This window comes from Alligator mississippiensis, chromosome 2 (assembly GCF_030867095.1).
Source record: "Alligator mississippiensis isolate rAllMis1 chromosome 2, rAllMis1, whole genome shotgun sequence".
Taxonomy (NCBI): domain Eukaryota; kingdom Metazoa; phylum Chordata; order Crocodylia; family Alligatoridae; genus Alligator; species Alligator mississippiensis.
Genome location: NC_081825.1, coordinates 195,375,946 through 195,391,208, shown reverse-complemented (window position 1 = coordinate 195,391,208; position 15,263 = coordinate 195,375,946). Strand labels below are relative to the sequence as shown.

The 15,263-nt window shown below is 44.2% G+C and overlaps 1 protein-coding gene across 3 annotated transcripts in view; it reads left to right on the top strand.

Annotated features, from left to right (window-relative positions):
• The window catches only part of PDE3B (phosphodiesterase 3B), a 172,836-nt gene that overhangs the window by 55,732 nt on the left and 101,841 nt on the right, over positions 1–15,263 (top strand). Inside the window, exon 1 of one of the 3 annotated variants that reach the window (XM_019476969.2) lies at positions 7,006–7,047. The exons of the other annotated variants lie outside the window; for them this stretch is intronic. Within the exon in view, the coding sequence (XP_019332514.1) occupies positions 7,021–7,047 (27 nt within the window). The 5' untranslated portion in view covers positions 7,006–7,020. Of the gene's footprint in view, positions 1–7,005; positions 7,048–15,263 lie in introns of those variants that run through there. 3 annotated transcript variants of the gene reach the window in all.

Here is a 15,263-nt window from a genome sequence, read left to right as displayed (position 1 = left end):
GTGTCCCTCTTGAAGTGCAGTGCCCAAAACTGGACACAGTACTACAACTGTGGCCTGACTAATACCGCATAGAGGAGGAGCAACACTTCCCTTGATCTGTTGGTCATGTATCTGTTAATACACGACAAGGTGCAATTTTTGCTTTGTTGATGACCTTGTTACACTGCCGGCTTATGTTCATCTTGGAGTCAACTATGACTTCAAGATCTCTCTGCTTAACGCAAATAATTATGACATCATAGGGATAACGGAGACCTGGTGGGACTCCACCCATGACTGGACCGCAGGTATAGATGGCTATACCTTGGTACAGGAGAGATCGAGTAGATAAAAGGAGCAGGGGTGTAGCTCTCTATGTTAAAGAAAGCTCCACGTCCCTGCAAGCTGATGTTGGCGACCAGGATGGACATCTGGAGACCCTCTGGGTTAACATCCATGGGGAACACAGCACAGGGGACACAACGGTGGGAGTCTACTGTAGACCTCCCACTCAAAGTCAAGAGCTTGACCAGGAGCTCTCCCGGGAACTGGCTGAGGCTGCATGCTCCAGGGCCATGGTTGTCATGGGTGATTTGAACTACCCAAACATCTCGTGGGAGGATCACTCAGCAAAATCCGAGCAGTCACAATGCTTCCTATTGTGAGTGGATGACCTCTACCTGACTTGAGAAGTCTATGGGCCAACAAGAGGTAAAGGTCGCTGCTCGACCTGGTACTGGCCACTGGGGATGACCTAATCGGCGACCTAGTGATTGATGGGAAGCTGGGTGACAGCAACCACGAGCTGATCACCTTTACCATCTGCCGTAAAGCTGGCAAGTCAGTCAGCAACACTGAAGTCCTTGACTTCAGGAAAGCCGACTTTGACAAGCTCAGGAGGCTTGTCAGTGAGGCCCTAAGGGACCACGACCCCAGGGGGAGGGGAGTTCAGGAAGAGTGGTCGCTCCTCAAGGGAGCGATCCTCAGTGCACAAGCTAATTCTATTCCATCTCGGAGGAAAGGCAGCAAGAGGGCATAGCAGTCCCCCTGGCTCTCCAGGGATCCAGCAGACCTCCTGAGGCTAAAAAGAAAGGCCTACAAAGGATGGAGGATGGGATTCACCTCCAAGGAGGAATATTCTGCGCTGGTCTGGTCCTGCAGGGACCGAACCAGGAAAGGCAAGGCTGCAACTGAACTCCATCTAGCTTTGAGCATCAAGGACAATAAAAAGTCCTTTTTCAGATATGCGGGGAGCCAGAGGAAAAGCAAGGGCAACATTGGACCCCTGCTGAACCAGATGGGACAACTGACACCCAGGAAAAAGCCAACCTATTAAATGGGTACTTTGCGTCGGTCTTTCATCAGTCCCATGGGACGCCCATGCCCACTATGGGACAGGGAGGTCTGGAGGGCAGGGGATCTCCGTCACCCATCCATGCTGACCTCGTGAAGGAACACCTTGAGAGGCTGGATACCTTCAAGTCACGTGGCCCTACACCCCAGGGTACTCAAGGAGCTGGCGAGCATCATAGCCCAGCCTCTGGCACAGATCTTTGAGAACTTCTGGCGCTCTGGTGTAGTGCCCGAAGACTGGAAGAAAGCCAATGTGTTGCCTGTCTTCAAGAAAGGGAGGAAAGTGGATCCGGCAAACAATAGGCCCGTCAGCCTGACTTCTATCCTGGGGAAGATCTTAGAAAAGTTTATTAAAGAGGCCATCCTTAGTGGACTAGCCAACACCAACATCCTGAGGGATAGCCAGCACAGGTTTTTTTGTGGGTAGGTCTTGCTTGACCAGTCTCATTTCCTTCTATGACCAGGTGACCTATCACCTGGACAAGGGAGAATAGATTGATGTCATATATCTTGACTTCAAAAAAAGCCTTCGATCTGGTATCCCATGATCACCTCTTGTTGAAACTGGCCAGTTGTGGCCTTGTGTCCACCATGATCTGCTGGCTGGGGAGATGGCTCTGTGGTCAGACCCTGAGGCTGGTAATTGATGGAAGTCAATTGTCATGGTGCCCTGTGACCAGTGGGGCCCCCCAAGGCTTCATCCTTGGGTCCGTATTGTTCAGCATCTTCATTAACGATGTGGACATTGGAATCAAAAGTGGACTGGCCAAGTTTGCCGATGACACCAAACTCTGGGGCAAAGCATCCACACCTAAAGACAGGAGGACGATCCAGGCTGACCTGGACAGGCTCAGCAAATGGGCGGATGAGAACCTGATGGTGTTTAACACTGAAAAATGCAAGGTTCTCCACCTTGGGAGGAAAAACCTGCAGCATCCTTATAGGCTCGGTAGTACTGCGGAAGAAAGAGACTTGGGGGTCATCACTGACCACAAGATGAACATGAGCCTGCAATGCGATGCTATGGCTAGTAAAGCGAGTAGAATGCTGGCTTTCATCCATGTTTGCTTCTCAAGCAAATCCCGGGACGTCATTCTTCCCTTGTACGTGGCCTTGGTGAGGCTGCAGCTGGAGTACTGCATCCAGTTTTGGGCCCCACAATTCAAAAAGGATGCGGAGAAGCTTGAGAGAGTCCAGAGAAGAGCTAGGCGCATGATCAGAGTTTAGGAAAACGGACCTTATGACTACAGGCTGAGAGCTATGGGGCTCTTTAGCCTGGAAAAGCGCAGGCTCAGGGGTGATCTGTTGGCCACCTACAAGTTTATCAGGGGTGACCACCAGTATCTGGGGGAATGTTTGTTCACCAGAGCACCCCAAGGGATGACGAGATCGAACAGTTATAAACTACCGCAAGACCATTTCAGGCTTGACATAAGGAAGAATGTCTTTACTGTCCGAGCCCCCAAGGTCTGGGAATAGGCTGCCATCGGAGGTGGTTCAAGCACCTACACTGAACACCTTCAAGAGTAAATTGGATGCTTATCTTGCTGGGATCCTATGACCCCAACTGACTTTCTGCCCTTCGTGGCGGGGGGGGGAACGGGGGACGTACTGTACTCGAGGATCTTCCGAGGTTCCTTCCAGCCCTGAAGTCTATGAAATCTCTCAGCCTTTGAACTGCTGAGGAGGTCATCCCCCAACCTGTAGGTGTGCTGGGGATTCCTCCTTCCTAGGTGGAGTACCTTACATTTATCTTTGAATTTCATCCTATTCTGTTCCGCCCATTGATTTAACCCAGGGGTGTCCAACCTTTTTGAATGTGGGGCCAGATCATGAACTTTTTATCACCTAGTGGGCCAGTGGGCCATATTCAGAGACCTCACTGGAAGGGGTATCACATCAGGAAGTGATGTCACGTGACCTTTGACAGCAATGAAGTTGCAGGAAGTGACAATGAAATGAAATGGGTCTAGAAGTGTGGTTTAAAATCCAAAATAAAAACAATATAAAAGCAACAATGAAATAATACCAAACACTTGACTAAAATAAACACTTTTGCTTCTACTCACTTCTCAATGAATGAAAGAAGCTTAATGCAGGCTTGCCCTGGGACACCTGGGCGTACAGCACCAGGTAGAGGAAGCCGTGGAGGAGCAGCCAGTTGTTGGCCTCCAGCAGCAGCAGCGAGGAGGAGGAGAAGCAGCGCCTCAGGATGCTGCCTGGCTCCACTGGGGACAAGGAGCCTGGTCTTCACACATGGCCATGCACACGCAACCCGCCTCCATCCTCGCTTCTGACTCCCATGGAGGAGGAGGAAGGCGTGAGTGTGACCTTGTGCTTCCTCCTCACGAGCGCACATGCGTGTGTGGCACCCCTGTGCGGGCTCCTCAGCATCCCGCCTGGGGATGCGACCCCACTGACAGCTGGGCAGCCGTATTTCATGCTCGTGCACTCATCCCTGCACCAGACTGCGCTGCCCCGCCCCGTGCTGCCCCTTCCCCACCGATGCAGTGCGGACCACCCTCAGTACGGGGCTTAAAGGAGCCGCATGATGGGCGTGGAGGGGGCAGGGGGGCACCTTGGCCTGGGCCCTGGGACCCGCATGGTGTGAGCTCACCCACCCCAGCCTCCATGGCTGCGGTCGGGGAAGCTGAGAGAGGGGCTCTTCTCTTCCCCAGGGAGAGGGTCAGCAGTCACCAGGCAGCCAACCACCTCATAGTCCATGTTCACCGGTCACCTGCTTGAGGGGCTGGGGGAAGGACAAGGGGTGGGAACAAAACTAAACAGTGTTTACTTTCATTTCCCATGACAGCACCTCGGGCCTCAGAAAATGGCTTGGCAGGCCGCATGGCAGCCTGCGTGCCATATGTTGTTGGACAAGCCAGATCTAACCTGTCCAGGTTGGCCTGTATCTGCTCCCTGCCCTCCGGTGTATTAATTTTGCCCCATAACTTGATATTATCTGTGAACTTGAAGAGGGTGCTTTCCACACCCTCATCCAAATCGCTGATGAAGATATTCAATAACACCAGTCCAAGGACTGAACCCTGTGGGACCCCGCTGCCCACCCCCTTCCAGGCAGAGAACAACCTATTGACCACCACTCTCTGGCTGCGGTCCCTAAGCCAGTTAGCCACCCACCTGACTGCGTAGGCGTCCACTCCACAGCCTGTTAGTTTCTATATGAGAATAGGATGCGAAACTGTGTCGAAGGCCTTCCTGAAATCCAGGTAGATGACATCGGCCTCAGCTCCTATGTCAAGGCAGTGTGTGACCTGGTCATAAAAGGCATAAAGGTTTGTCAGGCAGGATCTACCAGTGACAAACCCATGCTGGTTTCCTTTTAGCATTGTTTCCCTTGCTGGGCTTTCACAAATGCGCTCTTTGATTTTTTTTTTTTTATTTATTTATTTTTATTCCCCCCCCCCCCCCCCAGTATCTTCTCAGGGATAGAGGTAAGACTGACTGGCCTAAAGTTACCCTTTTGGGATCCATGCCGCATACAGTGCAGGCTTCAGCCATTCCACAATCTGTGCTGCCTCTAGTCTGGGACTGTGCTGCATGTGGCACCCACTCCAGCCATTTCAGGACCTGCACTACACCTAGTGCCCATTGACACTGCATGCAGCATGAGTTTCAGACTGGCTGAAGCGGGCACTGTATGCAGGGTGTAGCCCAGACAGACCAGAATGGGCATTGTGTGTAGCATGGATCCTGGAGTGGGTACCGTGTGTGGAGTACATCTCCAGCCCCATTTACAGGGCTGGTCCAATGTGTGCTACATGAGTCAACTCTGACCCAGGGGAATGTTTGAGGGCTGAGTGATGGGGTTTTGTGGGCTGGATCTAGTCTTTGGGACCTATCTTTAACACTCCTGGTGTAGATAAATGAGTGCAAGACTAGAAAGTCAGGAGATCCAGGCCTACAGTGCAAGTTTTGCAACAGATTCACTTTGTGACTTTGTTAATCACTTTGCTTGTCTTGCTGGGTTGACACTAACTGTAACATTTGAATAATAATACTCTTAATTTGTCAAGAGAGATGTAAAAAATAAGTCTATTAACAGAATGGTATAAAAGCCCATGTGGAAATTTGTATTCAGTGCAGAGTGTGGATGGTAAGCATTAAAAAGACATGAAGTTGCACACTGAGTTACAAATATAGAAATAGTAGTGCTGTCTTGGTCTGAGCGCTATGTATCCTATACACAGGACCCCTCTACCAGTTACAGGTATTGTGTAGTTAACTTAAGACCAGCTACACGTGTAAAGTACTTATCACATGATAAAAAGCTCCAACCAGCTATAAAGTTAGACCTCGAAAATGTACACTAATTTTTAGCTGGTTACTATTGAGTTTTAATTTATACTTGTAGCAACATCTCCCAACTCAAATAGCAGTCTTCCAGGAAAGAAATGCATTTTGATCATTTGGTTAATGCCAACCCAATTGAAGACTGTAATACTTACAATACAAAGAGGCAAAGCAACGTTTGTATGGATGGCCTTTTATTTCTGGCATTTTTTTTAACTGTCAGGTGCTTGACTTTGCAATATAGCAGTATTTTAACATAATTTTTAATTCAGCAGTTGGGGTTGGGGGAGGGAAGGGGGCAGGATAGAGGGAAGGGAAAAGCAAACAGCAGCTGTGTTCACCCTCTGAGCTCTGGAGATGTGCAAAAGCAGGGTCTCTAGCCAGACCCTGTGCTACCTCATTTTACAAATGTTTCATTATTATGGCAGGCTCTTTCTAAAACAAGTGAAACCAAATGGAGAGTTTCAAGGTCTGCCATAATCGGAGGCAAAACTGGCTATTACTGGGCCCTGGCCAAGTGGAGGCACATACATAGTGCAGAGGCAATGGCTTTAGTGTCACTGCTGTGAGGGAGGGATGTAATTTTTTTTGGCTGCTGATACAAGACCAGGGTGTATGTACACGTGTCTCTTGTCTACCCATCATTATGCTACTGGCCATGAAAGATCTGATTTGTTTTCAGCTTTGTGTAAATCTTCTTATAGTGGTAATAAAGCCTTAGAAAGATACAGAAATATTACTGCTAGGCAATAGGAGAAATGCATCTGGAACTCATGTCTCTGGATTCCTTGTGTGCTGCCTGCTTCCTTAAGTGAGAGCATAATTTGTTTAGAAAAAGGAAGAAGCAACAGGATCAAGATCCATTTTGAAAATTTCCCATCTGGAGTTTACATAAAATGTTGGACAAAGGCAGTGCAGGCAGGGAAAAAAAAACCTCCACCATTCCTCCAAAAAAGCATAACATTGAAATTAAGATTGTATACTTACCATTAGAGAGAGGTTGTAATTATCCTTGGAATATGCATTACAGAGCCAGCCAATTCAGAGCTTAGTTTTTACGCTAACAAAATTCAAATGTTTAGATATGAAAAATTGAAGTGCACATACTATTGTAATTTTGCCATGAAGGGACAGAAGCGGGGGGGGGGGGGCACGGCGGAATGAACTTCCCCAATGTCTTCAAAACTTTCAGTCGAAAAATATTATTTTGTATTGTTTCATAAATTTTTACTAGACATTTTAAATGGCAGACTTTAACTTCTGTTCTGCACAATTATAACTCTTTTAAAAGAGAAGAGCAAGCATAGGCTCCTGACTGATTATTTTCATAGTATTTTATTTATTTTTTATTTCTTTATTAGATTTGTGTGCCTGATGAAGGGTCAAGACGACTTAAAACAGGTGAATAAGGTCCCTCTACACATGCAGGTGAAGGTATTATGCATTCTAATGCACAATCTACACAATTGTATCTCCTGCTATGCCAAACGTGCATGACAATTGGTGTATTTGTGGCATTGTGTATTAGATAATATTACGCTGCAAGGCTTGTATGGGGGGGGTAGTGGGGAGAATGCTGCTGCCACTGTGAGTCTCGTAAGGTGCAGGGATCACAATAGGGACAGCAAGGAGAATACTGCTGCTGCTGTGAGCCTTGTGAGGTATGGCCTGCATCTCACAGGGCTCACAACAGTGATAGCATTCTCCCTGCTGAGTCCTTGGATTGATGGGGCTCCCACCCATGGGGGAGTACTTGGGCTGAGGATGACTAACAAGAACAACCTCCCATGTTTTTTCACCAAGTAAACTAGAACATTGATGGTACTTGCTGGGTGGTACTCTTAGATGACCTTAGGGATTGCAGTGGGACATAGAAGACAAAGCGTTCCTTTAGATGAGTTGGGCTTATGCCATTTGGAGCCTCTTATGTCAAAATGGGGCATGGCTACATGTGCCATTAATGCACCTGAACTTTCTGTGCAGAAAATTCAGGCACATTAAACTGCGCCCCTGCATGCATCTGAATGTGTGCCCATTGGGAGCAGTTCAGTCTAGGGAACTCCTGTCCTGTCCTGCTCTGCCCTCCCTACAGCAGCCAGAGAGAGCTCCAGCTCTCCTGGGTGCTAGCCCTGGGCTGGCAGGGAGCACGGGAGCTGGTCCTGATCTCCATGGGGCTGGGAGGCAGCTACTCAGCAGTTGGGACATCTCTCTTGGCTGACAGGCAGCGTCCTGCTGAGCCGGGACAGTTCTCCCTGCCTTTTGTGGCCCCATGGTGCCTAGCTTGAATGGGAGCAATTTGCTTCTGTTCTGTATCTACATGTGCCCTTCAGCACATTAGTTTTAATACACCGATTTGTAGTACCTGTATCTACAGGTACTAGACAACCACATTAAACTAATTATTGCATAGTAATTGCTACACGTGTGCAGTAAAGCATCACCGTCTACACATTACTGTGCATTAAACCAACATCAATCTAAAGTGTCTTGTGTAGACACACCCACAAGCACCTTGAATTGTACCTTGAAGCTATTGGGTATTGGTGCAAGGTCTGTAGCCCCAGGGTTTTTTGTGTTCCTGGCAACCCACCCCGTCAGAGGTAGGTTGCCACATTCTACACCAGCTGCAGCTTCTGGACAGTCATTGGGGGCAGCTTCACGTACAGCCCATTGTAGTAGTCTAGCATCAAGGTTACATCTAGATCCAAATCTGAAAGAAATAGTCACAGCCTTCTCACCAGATGGAGCTGGTGAAAAGTACTCCTAGTCAGTGCTGTTATCTGGAGATCCAGGTGTAGTGGAACATTTAGGAGGAACCCATGGTTGCAAACTTGAGAGACAAGGAGAGGCTGAACCGCAGGAATGAATGACAGGTGTTCCAGTTTCCTCTAGTTTGTGTGCACTGCCCATCACCATCACCTCAGTCTTGTCTCAATTCCGCTTCAATTGGTTTGCTTACATCCTGTCCTCAACTGCAGTCGGCCACTGTGAAATGACCAAGACCTGCAGAACCCAGGTCAGATGACACAAAAAGGGCGCTGGATATCATCCTAGTGATGGCACCTCACTCCAAATATCCACACAGTTTTGCTTAGTGGCCTTTGCACACATGTTTAGCATGTGGGATGACACAGTGGAATCCTTGGGAACCCCCCCAGGTCCCATCCTTTGGGACCTGCCTGCTAAGAACAAGCAGAACCAGTTAAGTCCAGGTCATGGGTAAACCCATTGTCAACTGTATCAAAGGCTGATGAAAGATCTAGTAAGATCAGCAGAGCAGTTTCATGTCAACTTCCAAGCAAAGATGGTTGACCATGAGTGAAATCTTCATGCTATATCCAGGGTAAGAGCAAGGTTGACAGGGGTCCAGGAATCTGATTACATCCAGATATACCTGGAACCATCAGGAGACCACTTGTTTATTGAGCTTTGCTAAAAAGGGGAGGTTGAAGATGGGGCAAGCTGCTAGCAAGAAATGGTTTCTTGAGTATAGGCCAGACAATTTCAGACTTCACGAGGGAGGCATTGAAAACCTCTGCTGGCAATGGCCCCAGTCTCCTTGGAGATGCTTTTACAAACCAGGATGGGCACAGGTCCAGTTTCACAGCTGGCCACTTAAATCCCCCTAAGCACATTCTCTTATGTCAGCAAGCAACCCTGCTTGAAACATCCATGTAAACTGAACAAGACAGAGCTTTCCCAACCATGAACTCTTGATTCTGCAATAAAAGTTGTGCTCCCCAAGCCATGCTGAATATGGATGATTTTGTGTGTGAAGTAGGTGGCAAACTCATTATAGTATGAAGTAGAAGACCATACAAGCACATCTTTCAGTTCATCTGAATGTTTTGAATTTGTACTCTAACAATTATTAAAATCTTTTTTTAAATAACAAGTAATTTCTTAGTATACTTTAGAGAAAATTATGGTATTTACAGAGTGCAAACAAGCTACAGCTGTTACATTAGAAATCTGGTTAATAAAAAATTCCTTCAACTGCTTTCTGTTGAAATATGTTCATGCTTGAAACGTGCCATTGTGGGATAAAGTTCATCTCTGACGTGATGCTTCTGACCTTCTTCAGCTCATGGCATTTTTGTTTTTCTTGCACGCACGTGTTTGTTGTTAGTCTGTGGGGGTTTTTTGGTTTTTTTTTTTAACATGCAGAAAAAGAAAACTCTTAGCTCAAAAAATAGCATGACATTGTTATAGATAGATAAATCTAGTTGGAATCTTTCTACTCTAGACCTCTGTAAATCATATAATTAAATTTTCTCATTTCTAAGTGAAACTTTGAATTACAGATCTAATTGCTTAGATGAATTAACAATATCAGAAAGATTACCCTTTCATACACCTTGGTAATTCAACGTATTAAATGTTTATATTGTGTGAGAGATTTACTCCTTGGTAACTGAGGGCCTACCAACAGAAGATGTTAAAATGAAGGTTTATAGAAGTCTGTAGAGTGGATATTTGGTTAGCTGGTGTAAAGTCACTATGGCAGAACCTGGATCTTTCATATCTGGGTGGTTTGCAGCTCTGCTTAGTTTGCAGTAGATTGCTGAACTAAAGACGAGCCACTCAGCTGTTTGCCTCTGCATTTACTTCAAAGAACGCTGCTCTGACCAATGCTGGAGTTCAGCAGCAGTCCTGTGTAACGCATTAGAGAAGCAGCTCTCTTTGAAATAAAAACTAGAACAGTGTTTCCCAACCTTTTCCAGCCCAAGGCACAGTTACATTAATAACATTTTTCAGCGGCACACTTGTTAAGGCATTCCCCATCCTCATACCTATTGTAGCTCATTGCCATGGCAAAATTCCACAGCACACCTGTTCATTTCTGATGACACGCTTTTGTGCCACGGCACACTGGTTGGGAAACTGACCTAGAATACCACAGTGATCCTGCATAGCTTTTTGCTGCTGCTATATGTACTTCTACTTAATTCATAAACCTCACCCTGAGAAAAATATACGGCTTCTGCTATATTGCTTATTGAACACTTTCTTCTTTTGGTTTCACAATTTGGTGCATCTTGGATTTTGAGCATATGGCTGCTTCTTTATTAGACAAGATGATCACAGTTGTTTCTTCTGGCCTTATACTCTATGAAGTTTTTATAATAGGAAAAATTCCAGGATTCATTAAGGAAATTCCTATATTTCATCTGCTTAAGTCTCCTGTTGGAGCATGGGCAACATGAGAGGCTTCAAATAAAGGTGCGACACCCCCCCCCCCCCCCCCCCATTATAAGTAATTAAGTAAGTGTATTTATGAAAGGAGGCTTTTTGAACCTCAGGATATGGGCAGACTATAAGGAGTTAAAGGGGTTGGAAAGAGGATAATATGGCACATCAGCGGTTCAGTTGTAGCCATTTTTGTGTGTTGGGTCTTATCTACTCTTAGGTGGAAGCTAAATCATGGCAATTTATGCCTTATTCCTGGAGTAAGCTGCAAGTGTTTAGCTTTCATTTACTTCAAGATGGGAGCATACACAAAAGCTATCATAGAATAGCTGACCTAATAAGTCTGTCTGCTTTCCTTTAAATTACTCTATTCACCTGAATCCAAGATGACTGAATTTAAGATGACCCCTTCAATAATTAGATTTTATATATAGAGCACTTGCAAAGTTGATGAAAACTTTCATGTCACGTGACCTGTTTCATGGTCACAGGCTATCTATCCCAAGTGGAAAATAAGTGCCTTAGGAACTTGCTCTCCCAATGCTTGCCAGCAAGGAGTGCTGCTGGTATGGGCTGTTAGCTGTGCTGCTAATGAGAAACAAGTTGTGAGCTCCCTTGGGTGAAGGAGCTGCTCCCCTGACCCTTGCGTAGAACAGGGGAGATTGCTGTGAAGGGTACATGGCCAGGGCAGAAGCAGTGAGGCTCAAACTCCCAGAACACCATATGAGGTGCTTTTGGGCACATGCTTTTCCTTTTTCCCCATCTTGTCCCCCCTGGCAGCTTTCCAAACTTTCCCTTCTTTTTTCTCTCGGATTATTAATGTGGAAATAAAGTATGTTGAGGCGCTAATAATGACTCCTTGAAAAAGCAGCTTTGAAGGCTTGTTCTGGAAAGGGATGAGGGGCAGTTAGTCATGACCTCCTACTGAGGCACTCGGGGATAGCAGTGTTCAGCATGAGACACAGGAAGTTGGGAAGAGGAAGAAAGAAAGCAGTCTACCCTAGGATACTGGAAGACCTGGCCAAACACTACCACTGTGTAACGTGCCACATGTTCAAATTATAGCTTTGATAGAGACCAACTACAGTAGAGTTTGTTTGTTTTTTTTACATTTTTCAAGAAACATCTTTGTGGCTGGTTGGTCATTTTAATTGTGTGATAATTACTTTGCATGTGTAGCATATCTATTAATAATAAATTGTATAATAAATGTAACCTGTGTCAGGGGCTCGGGTATGGAGTTATTAGTGAGGGAGGTGCTCTTCTATAGGAATTATGCCCATTAAAAAAAAATAAAAAAATTAGCCAGTTGTTTTAGGTTTGCTTTTTATTGATACAATAATATTTAACTTTGAGTAATAACAATATATACTTACTATATATTTTTGAAGTCACAGAATATAATTGTGATTTAAAATAATGTAAGTGGCTTTGATGTATTTTAACTTATTATGATGTAAAAGTAAGGTAACTTCCTCAACCTGAAAGTAGTCATTTTTAGTTTTTGATTGAAGTGTTCAAAACCATTATTTGTGGTACAACTTCAACGCAATTAAATATTTTTTTTCTTCAGTATGAAGCTTTTTTATTTTTTAGTTTAACCTCAGCTGCTTAGATTGCAAACTTTTGAGAGTATGGAATTTGTCTGCAGATATGTTTGCATAATGCCTGGAACAAAAATATCTAGGTTTTTACTTTAATATTTATCTAGATCTACATATCTCTGTCTGTAGATCAATTCAACTTTACACAGTCCAATAAACAAAGTTTTAAAATAGCTTCTTTCTGCTCACTATGAAGCGACAAACAGAAAGCAGATGTTTTGAACTTTTATATATTTTATGGTGTTATGATTCAGGAAGCATTTCAAAAGGTAGAAGAAAAATTCCATGTTGGCCCGATAACTCTCCTACCTATTTTGGGGTCTTGATTTTTTCCCCTACTTTCTGGAAGGAGTTACTAATGGAAATGTCATATCCTTTTTAATTATCTATGTAGTAAGGAATATGGTACCTAAAACATTTTTGCAGAAAACTATCAAAAGTGTATTTTTATTGATACTAGTAATATGTTTTTATATCTTTAGCTTTTGTATTGCAGGGGTGGGCAAAATGCGGCCCATGGGCCAGATGCAGCCTGCCAGGCCATTCTATCAGGCCCAGGGGCCCCTAAAAAAACTTAGAAAATGAATATTTATGTGCCCCTGACTGCCTGTCATGTGGCCCTCGATGGCTTGCCAAAACTGTAAGCGGCCCTCCGCCCAAAATAATTGCCTGCCCCTGCAGTGTATTGGATATTTTCTATTGTGTATGTAGAATATTTTCTTTCCTTCTAAATCAAGAAACACAAATTAATAGAGTTGACTTTACCAGTTAATGTGTGTTAAAATGAAAACTGTTCTGTTTACTGATTTTAAGATGCATCAATAACCCATTTTTCCCAGTGAAGGAAAGGCCTCAGTAACTGAAGCAAATCTAGACTTTTATTTTAAGGATGGTAAAGTGAAGTAGAAAAGAATTAATGGCAACTGGGAAAAATTATGTTCTATATTTTAAACCACTAATGTTAATCAGTTAACCTTATCAAAGGTAGATTTTGGTAATTGGTAAGGGAAGCTTATCCTAAGCAAAAGAGAAGGCTAATAACGTGCAGTTGATATAGTACAATTGTCTACATTTGCCAAGAATGCTTTCAGCATGAACCTTTCTGGTTGGCTGCCCAAATATAACTTTGGTTGCTTTCCAGCTTGCAGTTAGAAAGGGTTTTTAATCATTATAGTGTTTTTATTCTTTTTTAAAATGACCAGAAATTAATTCAGGTTGTTCTCTATATATACGGAGGTGTAATAACTGGCATTTAAACCCCTCAGAAATCAAGATGCTGGCTATTTTCTTTTATAGAGCTATCTAGGTCAAATTGTAACATTCATTAATGCTATTTGATTGGTTGAATGTTACTGTAACATTTTCCCCTTTTATGGTATAAAGTATCACGTAATTACTGTTTATTTACAAATAAAATATCTCCCCCATACTTTAAAATTATCTCCTAATTTAACTCCATTTATTATTTAAACATCTTTTCCAGTGGCTTTAATGTGGTTGTTTTTAGCTTTGCATTTACAAATAGTAGTATTTTTTACTATTTACAAATAGTAGTATAAAATATATTATATTATTGCAGCTTTACCCTTGATAAAACTGTTAGAAAAGAAAGTTTGTAGTATAAGCGCATCTTGTATACTTCAGTACTGAGAGTGCCTTCAGACAATGTCATACTATGAAGCCCTGCTTAGTGCCCCAGGATTCAGAAATGCTTGCATAATTGGGTACTGTTTTGTGACTTATTAATTGCTCTCTTGGGTATGCAGCTGTAACTGAGCCAGATTGGCAGCTTTTCCAGATTGCATCATTGGCAGCTGTTTTGCTTTCAGGCAGATGGCCAGAAGAAGTACCCATAAATTAAGGTATTGCTACTTTTCTGTGATTTTCTTTTTAACCATTTTGTGTGAGAGATCCTGCACATGCTAATAAATTTCCTCTTTTTCACTGTAATTTTATATATTCCGTTTTAATCATGATTCTTTTAAAGAATTTTAGAATAACAAAAACAAGTAGTAGAATGAGGTCAATCAGGTAAATGCCAAATTACTAACCAATAATTATTGATGTACATTTCTGTTGTAGGAAAATAGATTGAAAAGGAACAAAGGTGTCAAACTCATTTTGCCCCATGGGCCAGATCCAGATTGTGGGACTTCCTGCAGGCTGGACAACCTGCAAACAGTAGAATTAATCCCTGGAGCTGCCACAGTTGCTGTTTCGGTGGGGCTCTGGAAGTGAGGGAGTCAGTGGCGCTGCTGCTTACCTCTGTTTTTCCACTGCTGCTGATTTTTATTTGCCAGGAAAAACTAAAATCCCCAGTTTCAGCAGTGGGTAGGTGGGGAAGGGAAACTGCACTATCTCCCTGGGTTCCATAGTCGCACTAAAACCGAAGGGATTAATGCAGTTGCTGCAGGGGCTCCAGCAGCTGTGGAAATGAGCCCTGCAGGCCGAATTCAGGCTGGAGAGGTGGGTGGCACAGCCCATGAGAAACTTTGTGGGACATGTGGTTGATACCTCCAGTGTAGAGAAGATAAATGAATGTCTGGAGGTGAAGTTTTGGAGCCTTTGGGGGAAAAGAACAAAACAGATGCTTAATGTATATAACATTATGATATATTATTATGATATAACATATAGATTCATAAATGTTAGGGGCGGAAGAGACCTCCATAGATCATCGAGTCCGACCCCCTGCATAGGCAGAAAAGAGTGCTGGGTTCAGATGACCCCAGCCAGATGCCTATCTAACCTCCTCTTGAAGACCCCCAGGGTAGGGGAGAGCACTACCTCCCTTTGAAGCCCATTCCAGACTTTGGCCACTCT